The following is a 22,709-nucleotide window of genomic DNA, read 5'->3' on the forward strand; positions in this document are numbered from 1 at the left end:
AGATGGATAGCAGGCAACAGAATACGCATGTGGTTGGCGTTCGGAGTTTCTTGAGAGTAATCAGACGGGCGGAGACAAAGCTAAAGATGCAAGAGCAACACCCCACGAAATAATGCCACTAAATAATCCATCAGAACGCTGCCAAAACAGCATCAATCGTCCATTGGCCATAGAGCATGCATCTTTCATGTGCTTGTACTATCTATTATATTGCATGGGTCAATAGTCTCAAGGTTATCATTTCCAACACAGGACTCCATTGAGAATAACTCCTCCGAACATTATTGTCTTGCACGCTGGAACTTAACCACACCCTGACGTCGCTTCTCCTCCGTATTCTTCCCAGCAACTGCTACGCAGATGGCTCAGCATCAGAGGAAGCGTCGCATACATAGAATTGCAACTGTCACTTTCACACAGCCTTGACCGTAATACGTCTCCCATTTCCTCTCTCACTCAATGGCCTCTGCCGACGGCGCGTCTCCCCATGTGAAATCCCCGACCGAGCGTAACCTGAAACAGGTTGTACTAGGTGACCTTTTATTCAAGACTTGGTATCAATCGATCTATCCCGAAGACCTCGTGAGCAAGGACACAGACCGTTTGTATGTCTGTTGCTGGTGTTTCTGTTACTCGTGCGACGTGAACAACCATGTGAAGCATATGCGACTTTGCGAACACCGGACAACAGCTCCCGGCGCCCAGGTCTACGAACATGGCGGGTATTCAGTATGGGAGGTGGATGGAGAAGAACACAAGCTCTATGCGCAAAACCTCTCGCTCTTTGCCAAGCTGTTTCTCGACCACAAGTCCGTATTCTTCGACGTCGCGACTTTTCTGTACTACATCCTCACGTTCACCGATCCTGAGAACCCCGAAAAATACCATATTCTAGGATTTTTCTCCAAGGAGAAACTGTCCTGGGACGCGAACAACCTTGCCTGCATTTTGGTCTTCCCACCTTACCAACATAAGCAGCTGGGAAAGTTATTGATGGGTGTTAGTTATAAAATCAGTGGCTGGGAAGAAGATGCGGGTTTCATAGGCGGTCCCGAGAAGCCACTGAGTGATATGGGTGCGCGAAGCTATTCCCGCTTTTGGCAAGAACGGATCGGAAGACGTTTGTTGTCGGACGATACAGATGCTTTTGTACAACAGACACAGCCCGTCAAAGAGACTCGGAAACGACATTCAGCAACTTTTATGACTGTCAGGGATATAGGGCAGGCCACTGGGATGCTGACGGAGGACGTGATTACGGCCCTCAGAGGAATGGGCATTGTTCAACCTGAGACACCTTCCAAAAGGCGGAAGGCAAAGCAGGCTGCCGGTGAGCCTGATCACTATGTCACAATCCGCAAGTCAGACCTGCTGCGGTGGATGGACAGTCGCAAAATCTCACTACGAGATCCGGTCAGGGATGAGAGATTCATCGGCAGATGGGCCCTTAGAGACACGTTTGATGAGAATGATAGTAGCGCGGGTGAAGGGGAGGAAGAAGAAGAAGAGGAGGAGGAGGAGGAGGAGGAGGAGGAGGAGGAGGAGGATTCAGATATTGCATAATGATGTTTTTTACTTTCGTCAGCCAGGTTGATGAATTCATGAATGATGATAATCAATATTCTCTCGAGTCAGACATTAGATACCTAGACCTGTGTCTTTCCCAGGGACATCCAGCTGTTGAAAGGAAATAGCTAGAACCAAATGAGATTCTGTGGACTATAGAGACTCAGCACGACAAAGGCTTCAATCATATAATTTACAAATACCCAGCCCAATAGAGTCGTTCAGAACAACAAGATGTAAGGGAACTCAAACGAGATAAATCACAAAAGACAAATCAACCCTGCAAACGCCGCGACGAATACGCCCTTTTAGTCCAAACATAGAGTGGTGCCCTTAGACCTTCTTCTTCTTCTTGGAGGGCTCGGCATCGCTGTCGTGCTTGCGCTTCTTCTTCTCGGATTCGCCTTCGCCAACGTCGGACTTCCGCTTCTTCTTCTTTTCTTCCTTCTCGCTCTTGTCCTTCTTCTCTTTCTTCTCCTTCTTTTCTTTCTTTTCCTTCTTCTCCTTCTTCTCAGCCTTGTCATCGACGTCCTGCATCTCCTTGTCGCTGCCATCAGCGTCGATGTCCATCTCGGCCAGAACGGCATCCATGGCAGATTTCTGTGACAGTCAGTGACTTGCACATACAGGATCTTCATCGAGGAAACTAAACATACCATGGCAACTTCGTTCTTAGTAGGGGGTGCGCCAGAAGCATAAAACTCCAGGCGTTCTTCAACCTGCTTCTTCAGGACTTCACCGAACTTGGTCGAGGGTTCCTCGGAGAAGTTATCGATTCTGGAAGCGATAGAGCACTTGTTTGCAAGGAATCGCGAGATTCTGCCCTTGTTCTTGGGGCCAGCCCGGCCAATGAAAGAAGAGTGGTACAGCAGTCCGTACTTGGGAGTGTTTCCCTTGGTCTTCAGAGCTCTGAAAAGAGCCTTCTCCGCACCGAGAATCTGCACGGTGGAAGCGGGATACTTGGACAAGTTGGTCAAGCTTCCGGCATGAGAAATCAGACGAGCGCCAACAATCTCTCCAATCAACGCAGCAAGGTTAGGAGCGACGACGCTCATCTTGGAGACCAAGTAAGAGTGCAGCGACTTGCGGTACTTGGAAAGGCTGACAACTCTTTGTGCGAACGCAATGACGTTCTCCATGTCGGACTCGGAGATTTCCTGGCCCATACTGTGCTTGGCAGCATCAATAATGCTCTGAGCAACACCTTCGTCATCCTCCACAAGAGCAGCAAGATCGTGCAAGCTCTCATCAGTCAGAGTCTTCTTATCCTTGACAAAGAGTGCAATCTGAGCGTAGCGCTGGTTATCCGAAACGATCTTGACAAGTTCGGGGAAGTGCCACGAGTACCACTCTCTCACTCTCATAGAGAAAGTGTTGATGGCCTTGTCGAGTTGGTCCAAAATTGCAATAGCCTGAATAATGTGGTTGTCGTCACGCTGGACGGAGAACTTCACCTTAGCGCGGGAGTAGGCGTGGCCGAGACCAAGCTGGGCAGTATCCATATCACCCTCACGGAGCTGCTTTAGCAACTTAGTGGCATGCAGTCTGATACCACGAAGCATATCTTGCACAACCTCACTGGTGTCTCCAGTCTCGCAATCGACGAAAGGGAACGCTGATTTGATACTTGAAGCCAGCGCCTTGTCAGCAAGTCCGAGAACGATCTTCTTCTTTTTGCTGGCCTTTGGAAGGTTCAATTCGAGAAAGTTGATAAGGGTGTCAGAAGCGACACCTTCCGAAACATCGTTGATTTCGCTGAGAGCCTGCTTGTTGTTTCTAGAGTTTGTCAGCATATACGCATTCCGGCTTGAAGAGAAAAAAATGAACAGATGGTCAAAAACATACTCGAACGGCAGGAAACTGGCGAGTTCAACCATCTTGCCGAACTTCGCAAGGTCATCCACACCGTCTTGAACCTCCTTCAAGCGATTTCCAACGCTGTCTCCCTGGTGAGCGACTTTGAAGATTGAGTAACCCATAGGGCCCTCGAACAAAAGGTAGTCGGCCATGGCGAAATCGTCTTAATTTCGTCAAAATTACACAAAAGAAAGTCTGTTGATTGATCCGAGTCCAAGCCCACTGCGCAGTCACCGGTCACCTGCGATTGCAGCCTTGTTCTGTCCCGACGTGGAGTTGAAAAAGGGCTGGAAGGTGGATTTGGAGAGTCCGAACCGTCAGAGCTCTTTTTTTTCTTTCGCGGCGGCGCTAGTGCGAACATCGAATGTGGGCTTTTTGCCAAAACTCAGGCTCACCGCATTCGCCGGGGCCTACCAGCAGTTTGTGCCAACGCGGGTTTCTTTTTTGGGCGACCAATATCAACAGGTGTTATTTTCCTTTTGAGTACTTCCGCGTGCTCTCTTGTTCTCTGTTATCGATTTCAATCTGCAGAGATGTCTGCAACTCAGCTACTGAACCCCAAAGCCGAGTCGAGGGTATGGGAAAAGCTCCGGACTGCCCCTCAATTATCTAGACACACACTGACACCGCACAGCGGAGGGCGGAAGCTTTGAAAGTGAACATCAGCGCTGGTGAGGGTCTTCAGGATGTCTTGAAGTCTAATTTGGGTCCCTCTGGGACTCTAAAGATGTATGTTTCACTTTTGAAATGGTCCAATGATGACAACATACTGACACGAAGTAGGTTGGTGGATGGTGCTGGCGGAGTATGGACCACTCCTCTTTGAATGAAGAATACGTTATCTGACGGCGGCCCCATACAGATCAAATTGACTAAGGATGGCAATGTGCTCTTGCGGGAGATGGTAGGTTATGCTCTGTAATGTCTTGTGAACCATGTTAACCGACGCAGCAAATCCAAAACCCAACAGCCGTAAGCTACTTGCGATTCGAACTCGGATACCACTTTCTACTGACACGAACAAGGTTATGATTGCCCGCGCCGCCACAGCACAAGACGATATTACCGGTGATGGAACGACGTCCGTCGTCTTGATGGTCGGAGAGCTCTTGAAGCAGGCTGATCGGTATATCTCCGAGGGGCTGCATCCCAGAGTTATCACGGATGGTTACGAGATTGCCAAGAATGAAGCTCTCAAGGTCGGTATTGAATATAAATACCTTAATTCGTTCGATAAGAGGCTGATATGTGGGTTGTATAGTTCCTCGACCAGTTTAAGATTGAGCGCAATATTGACCGTGAATTGTTGCTCTCTGTTGCTCGGACGTCGCTTGCCACGAAACTGAACAGCGCCCTTGCTGAAAAGCTTACACCGGATGTCGTCGATGCAGTCCTTGCCATTCACCGAGCCCCTGAGAAACCCGATTTGCACATGGTTGAGATCATGACCATGCAGCACCGGACGGCGTCTGACACACAGCTCATCCGTGGTCTCGCTTTAGACCACGGTGCAAGACACCCTGATATGCCTAAGAGGGTTGAGAATGCTTTCATCTTGACTCTGAACGTCAGTTTGGAATATGAGAAGTCGGAAATCAACTCTGGTTTCTACTACTCCTCGGCCGAGCAGAGGGACAAACTGGTGGAGAGCGAGCGCAAATTTGTGGACGCTAAGCTGCAGAAGATCGTGGAACTGAAGAAGCAGGTTTGCGGGACTGACCCCAAGAAGGGTTTCGTCGTGATCAATCAAAAGGGTATTGATCCTCTGAGCTTGGATGTCCTCGTCAAGAACGGAATTCTGGCCCTCCGGAGAGCTAAGCGGAGAAACATGGAACGACTCCAGCTGATTTGCGGTGGTGTTGCTCAGAATAGTGTGGATGACCTTACTCCTGATGTTCTCGGATGGGCCGGTCTGGTTTACGAACACCAGCTCGGAGAAGAGAAGTACACATTTGTCGAAGAGGTCAAGGACCCCAAGTCTGTTACCATCCTCATCAAGGGGCCCAACCAACACACTATCGCTCAGGTCAAAGATGCAGTCCGCGACGGCTTACGGTCTGTCTACAACACCATCGTCGACGGCTGCGTTGTTCCTGGTGCTGGGGCTTACCAAGTTGCTTGCGCTCATCACCTGTCATCTGAAGGCGTTCGGAAGTCTGTCAAGGGCAAAGCCAAGTGGGGTGTTGCTGCTTTTGCTGATGCCCTTCTGGTTATTCCCAAGACCCTGGCTGCCAATTCAGGCCACGACATCCAGGATTCCCTGGCTGCTCTGCAGGATGAGCGTGCAGAAGGCAATGTGGTCGGGTTAGATTTGACGACGGGAGAGCCCATGGATCCAGTGCAGGAGGGTGTCTTCGATTCTTACCGGGTCTTGCGTAACTGCATCGCCTCGAGCACTGGTATAGCCTCGAACCTACTTCTGTGTGACGAACTGCTCAAGGCCAGACAAATGAGCAAACAAGGTGGCCCTGGTGGCATGGATGAGTAATGCAGATATTACGTGTAAAGGGCTACTAGAGACATGTCATGCTTGCAAGATCGAAGCAATTATGCCTAAAATGTACTCAAATAAATTCAATAATTATCACTTGAACCTCGGTTGACCTCATATTACTCAAATTTCACCTGCTTGAAGCGATTTTTGATAAATGAATACCTTTCAAAGTTATGAACTCAGCATACTGAAGTGATCATTATTATCTAAGGACTTCTCGGTAAAGACACGACCCGTTTCTGTCTTCGAACCAGTGAAGTATTGATGACTTGTGACTGAGGAATAGATAAAGCATGCCTACCTTACCATAAGCTAACTACCTTATATCTCCCTTAGTAAGGCAATCTAGATTTAACTTCCGTCCAATGATGAACCTCCCCTCGCCTTCCCCCCTTCCATCAGACATCATGCCGGTCCAAGCCCCCATGTTCCCCTCAGTGATACAAAGGATGGCTTCACCTGACCCTTCTTCTTCAACAGTCAGATAGACAGGACGAAGAAGCCAGAGGGTTGGAGGGTTGCTTTGGACCTGTTATGAAGGGTTCCTGGCTGCTACCTACCTCAGGAAAGGAATGCCCCCACTTCCGCTCCCAGATCAGCCCCGCGATAATAATAATGCCCCCGAGTCGGCCGACGATGTTAATCGGCTCCCCTAACCGCAAGCGAGAATCGTCGGACTCAGGCTGCGACAGCCCACCAGCCTCCCACATCTCAGCAGCCTCGATTGCGAGCCATCAGGAAGCGAGACTCCTCGAGGAAGAAGACCTAGGGAGGCACAGCCCTCGAGCCGCAGTTGCCGGTCGCCTAGGAGCGCTGGCTATTCACAGTGAAAATAATTCAAGTTTGTCTAACTCGGATGCAAGTCTGTACAAGGACCCATTCGTAGACTCACTTCGCACGAAATGCTGGGTTGACTCATACAACGGTCTTCGTGACATGGCTGAGAATACTTCTACTGAACCCAGCGATTTTGGTTTCAATGGGTCTTCGGAAGGGAATAGCCATCTTGTTAATGCAAATTTTGCTGCATCAGCTTCAACTTCAGCTTGGACCGTCAAGCAAAAGTCGCTTTCGAGCCCCCGTAAGAGAAAAGCCACCTCAAATGACAAATCAAGGATGCGTCATAAGCAGGGTTCGCCGTCTCCTGGCAGCACAATGGAGGACAATCCACTTACATGGAATGATTCTGAAATAACTGGTCACGACCCCAAAGATCCAAATGATGACGGATATGGCATCAACGGCATCGGATTCAAGCCTACTGCAGCAATCGCTTGGGCCAGAGCGCAAAAACGACAAAAGCAGGTGGCTGAATGGAAATCTCGAGAAGCAAGAGAAGCGCGCGAAAAGCGAAGAGAAAGACGTGACGGTCACGAATTTGATAAACTTCGCTCGATCCAAAGTGGCACGATTCAGAAGAGGGTCAAATTCAATCTCTGAAATTATTCTGTTCATTCAAAACTGCATTTAGCTGGACTGGCGTTTTGGCTTTCTCTCATTTCTTCTCGTTTTGGCTGGCGAATGGAGTTGAATAAGCGACGATGCATATGTTTTGGATTGATCATATTGGTCGCCATTCGAAGGACCGCAACGCTGGAAATCGCTCTTCTAGAAATATGTACTCCGTACTTTATATGCTATTTTACATTACACCACTAGTGACATCCAGAAACTCCGTGACTCCCAACATTGTGCCGCGCCATTCGTCTACCAGAACTTATAATTCGATAGGTTCGTCCAACTCTTCCTTTTCTTTTCTTCTTCGGCTAAGCGGGCAGCCTCTTCCGCCATCTGCTTTTCCTTCTCTCGCTGTTTCTTGAGCTTCAGTTCCTTCATCAATTCTACTGCTTGCTTCATGCCGTCCAGCTCCTGGACTCGTCGCCGCTGGCAGAATTCGTGGGCTGCGAGGGAGGTGATAGCGAACGCCCCAACGGCCCAGTTGCAGGCAGTCCATATTGAGCGCAGGCCTAAGTACCAGCCACAGTTAGTTATGAGACCCGTCTGTTGGTTCGCTTCACTGTAAAGACTCCAGCTTACCCCCTAATACACCTCTCAACCCACCGATACCGAATCCGGCACCGATCCCTAGCAATAATGAATCCCGAGCGCATGGAGCTTTATAGAATGATGTGACTTCTTTCAAAGACATTGATTTCACGGCTTCGGTGACCGAAACGTCGTTCGCATCCTTCTTCACCCCATTGTAGCCTGTACTTGACAATACGTTTGCCGATTCTTCTGGATTGCCAAACGCCTCCCATAACTTTCCGACCTGCGACTTTGGGAGCTCGTACTTTGTCTTTTTTCGTGACGATGAAGAGTCTTCCGAGGCTGTCTGCTCGTTTGCGCCCGCGACTGGAATATGCGAGGTAGAGTCCCGAGTATCGTCAGCCATCTTCTGGACTTATAATTCGCGCTTGAATAAGAGAATATTCAACAAGCTTATGACTTCGTCGACATAGGCAGACGAAGTGCGGAACGACGGTTATACCGGATCAACCATGATCCGAATCTATACACTTTTAGACAAATCAGGCTAGCTCTTCCGGCAGCCCCAGCACTCTCTAGAGGCTTGATGGCACGCGTAAAGTAGAAACGCGAACGCGTCGAAATCGGAAAACAGGGCAAAATTAGCAACTGGGAAACGGGCAGTGGTCAAGTTCAATGGACTTATACATGCTTACTTCGATATAACCAACCCATTGACAGATATCTCACACAGCTATGCTCGGATACTCGCTGCATTGATCTTAATTTAGGGTTCCATGCTCATCAACAATCTATTTGTTTGATAATTGATATTCGGCCCCGACCGCGGGCCTCACCGTCGCTATGCCTACGCGACAACCCAGCAAGTATGGCAACAAGTTCCGGTCCAGTTCTGCGAGCTTCAAGCCCAAACGTACAAAGACAGTCGAATTTTCGTCGTTAAGGTCGACCGAAGCTACGTCCCAAGATGAGAAATTCGAGGCGATTCGACTGGCGAACAGCATCGACGAAGCCTTGGGCTTCCCGCGCTTCGAATCCGGCGAGAAGAGGGTCGGCTGGCTCATCAATATGCATAGCACCTCGATAGAAGATTCAAATGTTCCTGGAGGACGTGCTGGGGTAGATTACTACTTTTTGGAGGATGGAGGTGGTAGCTTCAAGGCGACGGTGGAGTACGATCCGTACTTTCTCCTCGCTGTGAAGAAAGGTCATGAAGCGGAAGTCGAAGAATGGTGCCGGAGGATGTTCGAGGGACTGATCAAGAAGATAAAAAGGGTAGAGAAGGAGGATCTACAGTTGCCGAACCATTTACTTGGGCATCGCCGAACATTCCTTCAGCTCAACTTTGCAAATGTGAGCCATCTACTGGATGTTCGTAAGACGCTGCTTCCACTGGCAGAGAAGAACAAGAAAAATGTGAATGTAATGGATACTTATGCAGAGATTTCCAGGTTTGTTTTGTCCTGAGGGGCGATATGGTCCTGTTGACTTGATATGAAGCTAATCCTTCCAGCGCAAATGCCGGATTCGATCTCTTTGATGATGAACTGATTAACGAGTCACGACCTAACGGCAATATGAATGCAAGTGATTATATTATTGATATTCGAGAATATGATGTTCCCTACCATGTTCGGGTGGCAATCGACAAAGGTGGGCAACTAACTCTCCATATTTGTCAATAAACAACGACTGACAGACCCAAAGATATCCGAATTGGAAAATGGTACACTGTTGAAGCGAAGCACGGTGTTATCTCCTTGACCTGCCTAGAAGAACGACTTCAGCGTGCTGATCCAGTGATTCTCGCCTTCGATATCGAAACGACAAAACTACCGCTGAAGTTCCCCGATTCTGTGATCGACCAGATCATGATGATTTCCTACATGATTGATGGCCAAGGATTTCTGATAACCAATCGAGAGATAGTGTCCGAAGATATTAACGATTTTGAGTATACACCCAAGCCCGAGTACAGTGGGCCATTTATGATTTTCAACGAGCGCAATGAGCGAAGCGTCATCGAGCGCTTTTTCGAGCACATCAAAGAAGCAAAGCCGACGGTCATTGCCACATACAACGGTGACTTTTTCGACTGGCCATTCATCGAAGCTAGAGCTAGCGTGCTTGGAATTGACATGTACAAGGAGATCGGCTTTCGCAAAAACAGCGAGGATATCTACCAAAGTGACCACTGTGTGCACATGGATTGCTTTGCCTGGGTCAACCGTGACAGTTACCTCCCTCAAGGAAGCCGTGGTTTGAAAGCTGTCACCGTTGCGAAGCTTGGTTACGACCCTGACGAGCTTGATCCAGAGCTGATGACTCCTTATGCAAGCGAACGCCCCCAAACTTTGGCTGAATATTCCGTTTCAGATGCTGTGGCGACATATTATCTGTATATGAAATACGTGCACCCGTTCATATTCTCGCTTTGTACAATCATTCCACTCAACCCTGATGACACGCTGCGGAAAGGAACCGGCACCCTCTGTGAAATGCTGTTGATGGTGCAAGCATACAAGGGTGAGATTGTACTCCCGAACAAGCACAAAGATCCCCCGGAGTCGTTCTACGAGGGCCATCTTCTGGAATCAGAGACCTATGTCGGTGGTCACGTCGAGAGTATCGAAGCAGGTGTATTTCGAAGCGATATCCCCGTGACATTCACCATCGATACCACTGCTATTGACGAACTACTCCGGGATCTTGATGCCGCGTTGAAATTTAGTATTGAGGTCGAAGAGAAGAAATCCATGGATGATGTGGTAAATTATGAAGAAGTCAAGGCACAGATCGCAGAACGCTTGGTCAATCTCAGGGATAAGCCACACAGGGACGAGGTCCCTTCCATTTACCACTTGGACGTTGCTTCCATGTATCCCAATATCATGATCACCAACCGATTGCAACCGGACTCCATGATCCAGGAATCTGACTGCGCTGCCTGCGACTTCAACAGGCCCGGGAAGACGTGTGACAGGAGATTACCGTGGGCTTGGCGTGGTGAGTTCCTTCCAGCCAAGCGTGATGAGTACAACATGATCAGACAAGCTGTTGCAAATGAGCGATTCCCTGGGAGAACCAAGAACAGCCCGATGAGGTCCTTTGGCGAGATGAGCGTCGAGGAACAAGCTGCCATTATCAAGAAGCGCCTTCAAGATTATAGCAAAAAGATTTATCATAAGATCCACGACAGCAAGACCATTGTGCGCGAGGCAATCATCTGCCAGCGTGAAAATCCTTTCTATGTGGACACTGTTCGCAGCTTTCGTGATCGACGATATGATTTCAAAGGAAAGCAGAAAGTCTGGAAAGGGAAGACTGAAGCCCTCAAAGCAGCAGGTGCTTCTGCTGCGGAGGTTGAAGAAGCAAAGAAGATGATTGTGCTGTTCGACTCATTACAACTTGCCCATAAAGTCATCTTAAACAGTTTTTATGGTTATGTCATGAGAAAGGGATCTCGGTGGTACTCGATGGAAATGGCCGGTGTGACGTGTCTTACTGGCGCGCATATCATCCAAATGGCAAGAGAGCTCGTTGAACGTATCGGCCGGCCACTGGAACTCGACACCGATGGTATTTGGTGTATGCTCCCAGGAAGTTTTCCCGAGGATTTCTCGTTTACTCTTAAGAACGGCAAGAAGCTTGGTATATCATATCCCTGCGTCATGCTAAATCACCTCGTGCACGGAAAATACACCAATCACCAGTACCAAACACTTGTCGACCCGAAGACGTTCCGATACGAGACGCATAGCGACAACTCTATCTTCTTTGAAGTCGATGGCCCTTACAAAGCGATGATACTCCCCACGTCGAAAGAAGAGGATAAGAACTTGAAGAAGCGCTATGCTGTTTTCAATCATGATGGATCCTTAGCTGAATTGAAGGGCTTCGAAGTCAAGCGAAGGGGAGAGCTGAAGTTGATCAAGATATTCCAGACTCAAATTTTCCGCTTCTTTTTAGAAGGGTCCACCCTGGAAGAAACATATGCTGCTGTTGCTCGAGTAGCTGATAGATGGCTAGACGTTCTCTATGAACATGGCGCAACATTGGCCGATGAGGAGCTCATTGAACTCATTTCTGAAAATCGGAGCATGACAAAGACTCTGGAAGAATATGGAAATCAGAAGTCAACCTCCATCACGACAGCGCGGCGGTTAGCAGAATTTCTGGGAGAGCAGATGGTGAAGGACAAGGGTCTCAACTGCAAGTACATCATCTCTGCGAAGCCAAGGAACACGCCCGTCACCGAGCGAGCCATTCCAGTCACTATATTCTCAGCAGAAGAGCCTGTCAAGCGATTCTTTTTGAGGAAATGGTTGAAAGACGATCCCGGAGATATGGATCCTCGAAGCGTCATCGATTGGGACTATTACCTTGAGCGATTGGGCTCTGTTGTACAGAAACTGATCACAATTCCCGCTGCTCTTCAGAAAGTCCGCAATCCAGTACCCCGAGTAGCCCACCCTGACTGGCTCCAACGGCGGATCAACATGAAGGAGGACAAGTTCAAGCAAACCAAGATGACCGATATGTTCGGGAAGACAGAAAAGAACCCACTTTCCGACATCTCAACAAACATCCTGGACCATCGTGTCCAGCATCACGGCGACATCGGGGAAGCTGTTGCGAACTCGACGGAGAAACTGAAGTGGTCACCGAACGGCAAGGTCTCACAGAAAAGAAAACACCCTGAGGGTCAAACAAAGACCTTGCTTGATCCTTTTGCCAGCCTTCCAGCCGAAATGCCTTCGTTGAACGACGACTACGTTGGATTCTTGAAGTATCAGAAGCAAAAATGGAAAATTCAGAAGCAAGCTCGAGCTCGCCGTCGCCAGCTCTTCGGAGAACGCGTAAATGTGGCAACTGATTCTTTAAGCAATCTCTTCAGGAATCAAGCAGAGCTGTTATACATCAATACCTGGCAAGTTCTTCAGCTCTGTGAAACAGGTAGGCCTGGCATTGTCCGGGCATTCGTCTTGATTGACCGGAAAATCCATGCGCTTACTGTCAAGGTTCCCAGACAGCTCTACGTCAATCTGAAACGAGACTCGCTACCAGACGTTGATGTTCCAGACTGTGAGGTGGAAAAGGTCAACCACACTTTGCCCAACGGACATCCTTCGGTTCATTTATTCAAGTTGACGTTGTCCGAAGACACATACCTGCGAGAAGCAGACAAAATAGACGCTCTTCTGCAACACCCCAGCATTGAAGGAGTCTACGAGAAGAACATCCCTCTGAGTGTCCGCGCTGTTCTAAAGCTGGGCAGTGTATGCACCTTTGATGAAGAACAACGAGGAGTTCTTGGTGAGGGATTGGATCGAGGGTTCAATCTCTCGACATTATGCCATACGACTCCTGATGAACCTTACCTTCTGAGCTCACCTTTGGTTTACCACTATCTCTACCATGTCCTCTCGGGTGATAGACAGATATTCGCTTTGTTTTCGACCACAAAGTGCGAAGCACACATTGTTATACTCAATCGCACGAGGGATGTTCAAGGCCTGCCGAACGTTGACAAGATATACGCAGAGCTTCGTGCGCGCACAATGGAAAACATGGCAGGAGACCAGTCCCAGAACGCGTTCGAATACCAGGAGAAGATCCATTTCAAGACCACCCAAGTGACGACTAGGAGGAAGGCGTATCTGGAGATAGGCGACTTGATCAAGAAAATCAGAGGCGAAGAAACTCAGCCCTCCATCATGGTCATACAATCCCATCAAAGACACCGCCTGTGCCATGATATACCCATCTTGAAAGAGTATCCTGTTCTTCCAGTAAAGCCCGAAGTGTCGGATATGGACCTTCCACCTTTGGGCTGGCAATCATTTATTGCTAAGCGACTGGTGACGCACTACTTGTATCTTGCTTCTTGGATTCAACACTTGACCATGCTGGCTCGATATGGTGACGTACCTCTTTGCAATCTCGAGAATGACGATCCTCGGTATCTTATTGATATCTCATATGCAAGACGACTCCAACAAAACAATGTTGTCCTCTGGTGGTCTAATGGTCCAAGACCTGATCATGCGGGTTACGAGAAAGACGATGTTACAGGCCCCCTGGAGAGAGTTTCCATGCCGTCAGTCAACGTGCCCAGCGCTTATAACACTGTCTGCATTGAATTGGAGGTTCGTAACCTCTCAATCAACACCATTCTGACCTCCTCGATCATCAATGAAATGGAGGGGGCAGACACTCTTCTGGCTTCGTCAGAACCCTCGGCGGACGCAAACGGCTCTGGCGTTCTCTACTCGGAGAAGGCATTTGCTTCAGCCGGCGCTGTCGTGCTTCGCGAAATGGTGAAGCATTGGTGGTCAGAGGCTTGTGAAGGAAATAATATGGCGGACATTATGGTCCAGCATTTGATTCGATGGGTTGAGAGCCCGGTTTCATGTCTCTATGATCGATCCTTGCACAATTATGTGCGAATGCTGTCCAGGAAATCATTCCAGCGGCTCATGGCTGAGTTCAGGCGTGTCGGATCAAATGTCATATTTGCGAGCCCTACCCGTCTCTTGCTCCAGACTACGAAGACCGAGGTGGGGAACGCATACGCATATAGCCAATATGTCCTAAAGTCCATCCGCGCGAACCCATCGTTCCACTTCATCGATCTTGAGATCAAAGAGTACTGGGATTATCTCGTTTGGTACGACGAATACAATTATGGTGGCAAGGGATGCCGAGAAGTAACCGGATCGGAGGACCAGGAGCTCGAGACTGTGATGCATTGGCAGCTTAGTCGCTTTCTACCAGTTCCCATGCAAACGATTTTCCATGATTGGGTTGTGGAGTATATCGAACTCATGCATGGTCTCAAACGGCCGGATTCTGGTGATTCATCTACACCTCGTCTTACACAGATTCCAATCGGGAACCATAACGAAGATAATGACGAAATTACGTCAATTCTCGCGGAAAGATTTTCAAAGCCTCTCAAGAAGCAGATCTCCGGCCTCATTCGGCGTCAACGGGACGAACTGCTTCATCCGGAGCTGGCATCCGACTATGTCTTCCCCGTCCTTCCCGGAGTCCTAGTGGATCCCAACAACGACAAGCGCAACCCTGTCCTTGAACTCGTCAAATTGTTGATGCAGGTTTTGAGTCTCTCGAAAACAACGACTCTAGAGACTCGGCTGCTGCGTCGGGAACTCTTAGCTATGTTCGAAGTACGTGAGTTCAGCAAAGAAGGCCGGTTCGAGAATCCAGGGGCAAGTCTGAAGCTTTCTGAGCTTTCCTGCAACGCCTGCTGTCTGATCCGTGATCTGGACCTGTGCCGGGACGAAGATGTGCTCCCAGAGATTGGGTCAGACCCAAACAAAGCAGCGCCCAAGCCCTGGCGGTGCCCTTTCTGCCAAACAGAGTACGATCGATTAGCACAGGAAGAGGCCCTCATCGGCCAAGTCCAGGGCTTGATTGTCGGTTGGCAGACACAAGACCTCAAATGCTCCAAATGCGGGGGTCTCAAGATCAGCGATTTCATGGAACATTGCTCATGCAGTGGTCACTGGGTGGAAACAATGGACCGAAAAGAGGTGGAGAAGAAGCTTCGTCTTTTGAGCAGCGTAGCCAAATTCCATGGCTTGAAGCTCCTGGAAAGTGTTGTGCAGGGTGTACTTGAGCAAATGTAATACTTTGTCTCCTATTTCTCCCTGTCCCTTAAGTTTCCTGTTGACTGTTAACTGTTCAAACTATATACTCTATGTTGACTATACCACGGCATTGCGGCGGCGTGATGGGGTCATTGGGAAAGGCGTTTTTACACCTCAGGCAATATTTATCTAATTCGCGAGCAGTAATATATTAACACTCTGGTGAAGTATCTCTGGGCTTGGAGTTGCATAAATTGCGAAATCAAGTGACTGAAGTAAGAAGATTCACCGCATAAATTCTCTCTGAATTGTACAGTCCACACTTCCATAAGCCGTAGTGGACCGCCGATGTGCCGAAAGTTAAACACGTTGTCAGCTGAACTTACAGATATCAGTTTCAGAGCGTCTCTTGCATTCCCCAAGGCCTTCTGGCTTATTGCAAGGACCCCAAATTCCTAAACAGGCCTCCTTCGCCTATCTTGATCCGAATAAAGGCTACAGATATTTTATTACAGGTCTCGCGAGAAGCCCTACCCTTTGTGATACGTGTATTGTAACCCCGCAATTCCCTTTATAAGCGCGAAACAGCCCACCGATTGCGATAAGAAAGCTTTTACTACGAACTACACCCACGTCCCATCTTGGCTGTCCATTTTGGAGGCTTCTTTTCTTAGCGAATAGCTTTCCGGGAGTTCATGCAGTGATTGCTTTTCGGTTGGTATTCTCGCTTGTTTCTCGGCTTACTGTTCTGACACACTTCGCAATCGACCAGTCATAGTAATATCAGCGCCCCGTCCTCTTTAATTTGCGCCGAAGAGAGCTTTTGACGAACCGTCCTACTGATTTCCTTGCATCTGTCATACCGGATCGGGGTACGGTTTTACTCTCAATGGCATCGCAGACGCAGACGGGTCAACGACCCAAGGTCCAGCCTTGCCGGTACAAGACTGGGAAAACACTCGGAGCTGGCTCCTACTCAGTGGTGAAGGAATGCGTACACATCGATACTGGTCGCTACTACGCAGCGAAAGTGATCAATAAGCGGCTAATGGCCGGGCGTGAGCACATGGTATTTACCTCTGAAACTGAAATGCGGCCTCTTAGGGTCAGCGTGGACATCGAGCGGAGGCTGATATGTGGCGTGGTATAATGACAGGTTAGGAATGAGATTGCGGTGCTGAAGAGAGTCTCCATGGGTCATCAGAACATTCTGACTCTGGTTGACTACTTTGAGACCATGAACAATCGTATGACTAGCCCTGCTGCTCGGTGGAGGTCCTCAGACTGACAATCGTGATGTTGCAGTATACCTCGTTACAGAGCTTGCTCTGGGTGGAGAGTTGTTTGACCGCATCTGTCGTAAAGGTAGCTACTACGAGTCCGATGCGGCTGACCTCATCCGTGCGGTCCTCTCTGCGGTTGCTTATTTACATGACCATGGCATTGTGCATCGTGATTTGAAACCGGAGAACCTGCTGTTCCGGACGCCGGAGGACAATGCGGATTTGTTGATTGCGGACTTTGGCCTGTCTAGGATCATGGACGAGGAGCAGTTCCATGTCCTCACCACGACATGTGGCACGCCAGGTTATATGGCTCCTGAGATCTTCAAGAAGAGTGGACATGGAAAGCCAGTGTACGTTTTTGTCCGTTTCTTACATCTCCCAATCTGAATTCTATGACTGACTCGGCACTTAGGGACATCTGGGCCATCGGTGTCATCACTTACTTCCTACTCTGCGGCTACACTCCCTTCGATCGTGACTCCAACCTGGAAGAGATGCAGGCCATCCTTGCAGCCGACTATTCTTTCACTCCTCTCGAGTACTGGCGTGGTGTTTCCCAATCAGCCCGAGACTTCATCAAGGGTTGTCTGACAGTCGATCCTAAGGCCCGAATGACTGCCCATGAAGCCCTCCAGCATCCCTGGATCAACCCGCCTTATGATCTCAATGACAACGGTGGCTCGGGCGAGGACTTGTTGCCGACAGTCAAGAAGAACTTCAATGCTCGGCGGACGCTGCACAAAGCCATCGATACTGTCCGCGCCATCAACAAGCTTCGCGAGGGAGGAGGACTCATGATGGATGGTGTCATGAGCCTTGATCCCAAGCCGGAGCATGTCAATGGCAACGAGGTTACCGAGGAGCAGCATGATGGACGTATGGAGATTGACAGCCGTGGCGACGCGCGGGGGCAAACTGAGCAGCAGATTCGGGAGCAGGAGCGAAGGGTCAAGGAAACTGTGGCTGGATTGTGGAGTAGGTCCGCGAAGAAATGAAACAGCTTCTCAACTTGTTCAGCACCAGAATCTGTGGGTGGCCACTGTGCTGATTGCGGATTTTACGGGCTCTACGTGGGAAAATACCATCGACGTTTTGAACTTTGCATCTTGTTGATAGGCATGTCCAGTCGGATACCAAACATTATACTTCTCTAGATGGCGTCGCTCCTACTTCACGACTGCGTTCATAGCATGTGAGCCGTTCGCAAACGATCAACCGGTTTCAGAAATATATATGGCGCAGCGGGGCCTGCTCATCTGTGAACCTTTAAAAAGCTAGATTTTCCTTCACTATGTTTTTGGGCAAAATCTCTGCAAGGTAAGCTGTGGCAATAGATTAGGGGAAAGACCCCAGCTAGTGGCAGATTCTTGAATCTGAACAGTGGTTTTAGCTACCATACATTGTATCCACATGAATAGCAAAAGTTGTACATAGTGGAGTTGCTGGGATGTCTAGAACCGATAACGGATTGTAAAGATCACATGACGTTCTGATCATCTGATAAGGTGGTCTTATCACGTGTTATCTTATCGTGCATTTGCCGTCTTCCCCTCCGTCGCTGACCTCCCCCTCTACTCACTCTCCCTAACAGCCGATCAACAGCTGAGTGACTTGCTTTCCGTGTCCTCAGTGCTGTTGTCTATAGCAGTTCCGGTACCCACTTCTGACCAAAGCACGCTGAGCCCATGTGAAACATTATCGAGACGTCGCCAAGGGTAGTTTCCTGGTGGACTGAGCCATTTACTTCTGGTAACCGTCTCCTGCTCTTCATTTGCAACCTTGCCGACAGTTACCAATCCTTGAAGCCAGTGGATTGCTTTTGCAGAAGTGAGGGTTGAACGCAGTTTACGTTGCTTTGGACATCACAAGATGGCAAGTCCAGCCCATTGCATCTACTGCTTTGAGTGCCTTGCTGCCTCTTATAAACGCCATGAGCCCATCGATCTCGCAGCTGTGGAGGAGCTGTGGGAGCGATACGAGCAGTCCAAAAAGCTTGCGTCTCTTCAGGACATTGATAACACTGTTTCTCAAAGGGATAGTGCCGACCTTGGACAGGAGGTCGTAGTGGAGGAGGACGATGACGACGATGCTGACGAGGGACGCGACACAACGCAGCGCGGCTCAATGAAGTCGAAGAGTAGCCGCCCACACTCTATCAAGCTGCCCAGTGTCAGCCGCCTTCAAAGCCAATTGTCTTCGGACTCCTCGAGCGTCTCTACTACTCCGTCAGTCATGTCCTCCAATTCATCTCGCTCGATTCTATCCAGCTCCACTGCCGCCACGACCCCTATTTCAGAATCTACGCAACCTGAGATGGCAGAAATGCGGCAACAAAGGCCAAAATCCCAACATTATCCATTATTTGTGACGTGGAATACTCTGTCGAAGAATGGCCACAAGTCCCTTCGTGGATGTATTGGTACTTTCGACGCGCAGGAGCTCGCTGAAGGCCTCAGAAGCTATGCTCTTACTTCGTATGTACCCTTTGCTTGAACGAAGTCCATGTCGGTTTCTCGAGGCTAACACTGAAACATAGCGCGTTCGAGGATTCTCGTTTCGCTCCGATCCCACAGTCGCTTCTATCGTCATTATCCTGTTCTCTGACTCTTCTCGGTTCCTTTGAGCCCTGCACCAATGCTCTGGATTGGATACTTGGTGTGCATGGTATCCGCATATCTTTCATTCACCGCGGCCGGCGCTATGGCGCCACTTATCTGCCCGATGTAGCCGTAGAGCAAGGTTGGACGAAAGAGGAAACCCTGGAAAGTCTGATGCGGAAAGCTGGCTGGGACGGAGTGGCCACCGGGGGCGTTGCACGGCGACTTCTAAGAGGAAGCAACAGCAGCAGCCACTCCGGGTCCAGCAAGCCGTGGGAGCAGGTTTCAGACTTCCGCGTCGTGAAATATCAGGGTCTCAAGGCTAGTGCCAGCTACGCGGAATGGCAAGAATGGCGGGAATGGGTCATGTCCTTGAAGGACGGGAGCGCAGAATTGTTGTGCCCGACCACTCGGTGATCCAGTTACTGATTGATACGATCTACCTCATGAATGCGGTGTCTGCGCCGGCAGACATTCGCTACTAATGATTTTGACCAAAATAATGAGGAATATGTTTTATGAGGATCTTGATAAAGGCGCCTTTTGGCTACTTTTGTTTTAGAACTATCGAGGGTCACTATGATTTATATACTATAACAATATATCTTCCCTCTGATGGCGATTCCTTTTGGAGTGAGTTCTGGGACAGACTACAAACTTACAACTCTCATCCCAAATACTCGCTCGCCACTCACAACACATTAGTAGCGTCTGTGGAGGTGACTGAAGAACGCGCCGAGTTGCCATAGAACTCTTGAGGAGTAGTCGAGAGGAAGCCTTGGGCTGGCCTTGTCTTGGCCGCAAGTACAGGAATGACCGGGGAGGATATATGAGCGCCAAAGTCACTGCGAATGAGTTGTGCGCAACGCACTGTGCATGAGGTACTTGGGGATAGCTACAGTCCCGGGAAGTAACGACCGGCATGTTCTCAGGCGATTCAGGCGGTGCAGATACTGCAGTACAGTCGAGTACGGCGACTCAGGGATTCAATGGCCGGCTGTGTGATGGAGGTGGTCGTAGTGACCGATAAAGTGCCTCAAGTATAGGTAAATAGCTCAGGATTTCACCGCGGCCGGTCGTCTTTAGGCACTGGCAGATTCATCATTGACAGCATGTTACCTGCTGGGCCTGGGGCGCCAGCTTGGCCCTCTAGACTTTGCAGTAGGTTTTTGGCAAGATTGATATCGATGTCGTCGTCGTCTTCGACGATTTCCTCACTCTGTTCAGTTTCATCCCCGGCCTCCTTTTGCGATGCTTTTGATATTGCTTGCTTTCCAGTTGAGGACTTCTTCGGACGATTTAGGTCGAGAACGCCCGTGCCTCTCAGCTCCGCTTCCATCTGGGCGGAGAGTTTCTGTATTTCATCCAAGTCGTCTTCGGATTCAGAGCCTAACTCTTCAATTCTACCGAGGGGAGCCGAGGGTTGCCTGGACCCCCCTTGAAGGCCAGGCCCCGAGGGCGGCAAGCCCATCATTTCTTTCATCATCCGTGAAAACTCTTCTTCGTCGAAAGATGCCTCTTTATCTTCGCCTTCGTCACTCACTCCATCATCGATGTCATCGTCAATGTCCGAATCCGAGTCGAAATCATCAATGAAATCGGCGCCTTCGAATCCAGCAGATTCATCGTTCAAGAATTTCTCGAACTGAGCGACGATGCGTTGAAGATTCTCTTGAGCGTTGGCATCCCCAAATGCGCCCTTGGCCTGTCCGTCGCCGGCTTTGCCCTTGCCCTTGCCCTTCAGCTCTCGGTCCAGATCCTCAAAGCTGATGTCCAGCCATTTTTCGTCGTCCTGTCTCTTGTCCCATCCAGAGATCTCTTCATCCGTAGGTAATTTCTCATCTCCAGAATCCACATCCTCCAATAGGAGCTTCATTTCTCTCACAGAGGCCTTGTCTTGGTTGTGAGGATCGGTGAGGAGCATTTCAAAGCCACACGCAAGTTTCATCCCTACTTCCGCCCGGTCGAATGCAATTCGGTCGTCTTTCGGAGGGAGCTTTCCAATCCAGGACTTAGGTGCCGGGAAATCTTGACTCTTGAGCTGTGCATAACCGACTCGTGTAAACCGTACACTGACGGTGACAAAATCCTCCGGCTTGAAGATGAATGTGCTAGCGTCTTTGGATCTGAGCGGTCGCAGCGCGATGGGATCTCGTAGATAAAAAGCCTCTACCGCTGCCGAGATATAGGCTGGCTTTTGGTGGAGGAGAAATGCGACCTTTCGCGGAATGGTTACGAGCGCTGAGTGAAGGTTCTCGCTGATCTGCTTGGGATAGTTCCGTAAGCGATAGAAAGCTTCTTCCTGGATCATTGCAGAGCGCAAGAGTCGCCTGGGCTCCTCTTTGATTATTTTTCTTGAGTCTGCAAGCGACAGCCTCTCAGTGACCTTCCGAGCTCTATCATGCTTCGGCTTGATGATGACAAGTTCTCCTTGGTGTATCCATACCTGTGCAGTTCGTCAGCCATCGGCTATAATTTGAGCATCTTTGCACAAGGCATGCCACTCACTCTATTGTCCGCTATTTCTGGTTCAAGCCAGGAGGGCAGAGCGCCAGCCGCCTCGACGAGTAGAAACTGGCCGTCGCTGTCGACCACTTTAACCCAAATATCCTGGTGTTTTTTGGTCAATTCGCGCAGGAGATAGACAATCACCCATTCGTCTTCGATAGAGTCTCCGTAATTGGTGCGCCCTCGTAGCGCCATGATACCTATTGACAAAGCTGTTAGCACACGAGAGTCGGCGTAAGGTTTCGACTGTGCAGAGTGCGACTCACCATCTTCCTTCGTGATCTCCAACTTAAACCCTTCCCGCTGCCATATATAATCCTTCAGATATTCTTTCGTCAGATCAGCTGCGCTCCGTTGCACCTCCACTAATCGTGACCTTGTCTCTGTCGTCTCATCGTTGATGGCGGGGGCGGGGTCGGAGGGGATATAGTAAATGGAATATTCAACCGCATCATCAGGGAGTTCTGGCTTAGGGATGGGACGAAAGGTGGATTTGAACCATTCTAGGTCTTCTTGGGACATGGGCGCCATCTTAGATAACTGAGCAACTCCGATGCGCCAGATGAGATCTGATGCACGAGAAAAGAGAGGAAGGTATTCCCTTTCCTTCACTGCGGTCAAAGAAATGATAAATTACCGTCATGACTTCATACCGAAGGACACGCGGCGAAATGCTCGGCCCGACTGTCGCGAAGACCACGCTAGACCATATCAGACTAGATGTCAACATTGCCCAAACTAAGCCCAGAAGCCGGATCCTCACCGCCCAAAACACATCTGTATGAGCAGGGCATCTTTC

At 49.4% G+C, this 22,709-nt stretch overlaps 8 protein-coding genes across 8 annotated transcripts; 5 read left to right on the forward strand and 3 right to left on the reverse strand.

The window, feature by feature from the left end:
- Positions 1 to 459: 459 nt before the first annotated feature.
- Positions 460 to 1,563, forward strand: ALT_1818 (putative histone acetyltransferase (MysT1); the record flags this gene model as incomplete). Its single annotated transcript, XM_033559272.2, has 1 exon — positions 460 to 1,563. The coding sequence occupies one exon, from the start codon at positions 460 to 462 to the stop codon at positions 1,561 to 1,563; it is 1,104 nt and encodes a 367-aa protein (XP_033415163.2).
- A 336-nt stretch (positions 1,564 to 1,899) lies between these two features.
- On the reverse strand, positions 1,900 to 3,575 carry sik1 (snoRNP complex protein NOP56; the record flags this gene model as incomplete). Its single annotated transcript, XM_033559273.2, has 3 exons — positions 1,900 to 2,166; positions 2,223 to 3,342; positions 3,412 to 3,575. The coding sequence occupies 3 exons, from the start codon at positions 3,573 to 3,575 to the stop codon at positions 1,900 to 1,902; spliced, it is 1,551 nt and encodes a 516-aa protein (XP_033415164.2).
- A 381-nt stretch (positions 3,576 to 3,956) lies between these two features.
- On the forward strand, positions 3,957 to 5,911 carry ALT_1820 (chaperonin-containing T-complex subunit CCT6; the record flags this gene model as incomplete). Its single annotated transcript, XM_033559274.2, has 7 exons — positions 3,957 to 3,998; positions 4,058 to 4,152; positions 4,207 to 4,228; positions 4,286 to 4,327; positions 4,375 to 4,395; positions 4,449 to 4,622; positions 4,685 to 5,911. The coding sequence occupies 7 exons, from the start codon at positions 3,957 to 3,959 to the stop codon at positions 5,909 to 5,911; spliced, it is 1,623 nt and encodes a 540-aa protein (XP_033415165.1).
- Positions 5,912 to 6,532: 621 nt separating this feature from the next.
- Positions 6,533 to 7,357, forward strand: ALT_1821 (uncharacterized protein; the record flags this gene model as incomplete). The annotated part of the gene is made up of 1 exon (XM_033559275.2): positions 6,533 to 7,357. One exon carries the CDS (start codon positions 6,533 to 6,535, stop codon positions 7,355 to 7,357), a length of 825 nt encoding a protein of 274 aa, XP_033415166.2.
- Positions 7,358 to 7,624: 267 nt separating this feature from the next.
- ALT_1822 (COX20 family protein) lies at positions 7,625 to 8,312 on the reverse strand (the record flags this gene model as incomplete). The annotated part of the gene is made up of 2 exons (XM_033559276.2): positions 7,625 to 7,884; positions 7,955 to 8,312. 2 exons carry the CDS (start codon positions 8,310 to 8,312, stop codon positions 7,625 to 7,627), a joined length of 618 nt encoding a protein of 205 aa, XP_033415167.1.
- Positions 8,313 to 8,749: 437 nt separating this feature from the next.
- On the forward strand, positions 8,750 to 17,918 carry ALT_1823 (DNA polymerase epsilon catalytic subunit POL2; the record flags this gene model as incomplete). The annotated part of the gene is made up of 7 exons (XM_033559277.2): positions 8,750 to 9,357; positions 9,420 to 9,559; positions 9,614 to 15,554; positions 16,681 to 16,766; positions 16,825 to 17,155; positions 17,218 to 17,764; positions 17,823 to 17,918. 7 exons carry the CDS (start codon positions 8,750 to 8,752, stop codon positions 17,916 to 17,918), a joined length of 7,749 nt encoding a protein of 2,582 aa, XP_033415168.2.
- Positions 17,919 to 18,674: 756 nt separating this feature from the next.
- On the forward strand, positions 18,675 to 19,819 carry ALT_1824 (AMMECR1 domain-containing protein; the record flags this gene model as incomplete). Its single annotated transcript, XM_033559279.2, has 2 exons — positions 18,675 to 19,279; positions 19,342 to 19,819. The coding sequence occupies 2 exons, from the start codon at positions 18,675 to 18,677 to the stop codon at positions 19,817 to 19,819; spliced, it is 1,083 nt and encodes a 360-aa protein (XP_033415170.2).
- Positions 19,820 to 20,465: 646 nt separating this feature from the next.
- Positions 20,466 to 22,441, reverse strand: ALT_1825 (putative regulatory factor Sgt1; the record flags this gene model as incomplete). The annotated part of the gene is made up of 3 exons (XM_033559280.2): positions 20,466 to 21,848; positions 21,911 to 22,110; positions 22,177 to 22,441. The coding sequence occupies 3 exons, from the start codon at positions 22,439 to 22,441 to the stop codon at positions 20,466 to 20,468; spliced, it is 1,848 nt and encodes a 615-aa protein (XP_033415171.2).
- Between the last annotated feature and the right edge of the window lie 268 nt (positions 22,442 to 22,709).

Source organism: Aspergillus lentulus (assembly GCF_001445615.1).
Source record: "Aspergillus lentulus DNA, contig: Alt04, strain: IFM 54703, whole genome shotgun sequence".
Lineage (NCBI taxonomy): Eukaryota > Fungi > Ascomycota > Eurotiomycetes > Eurotiales > Aspergillaceae > Aspergillus > Aspergillus lentulus.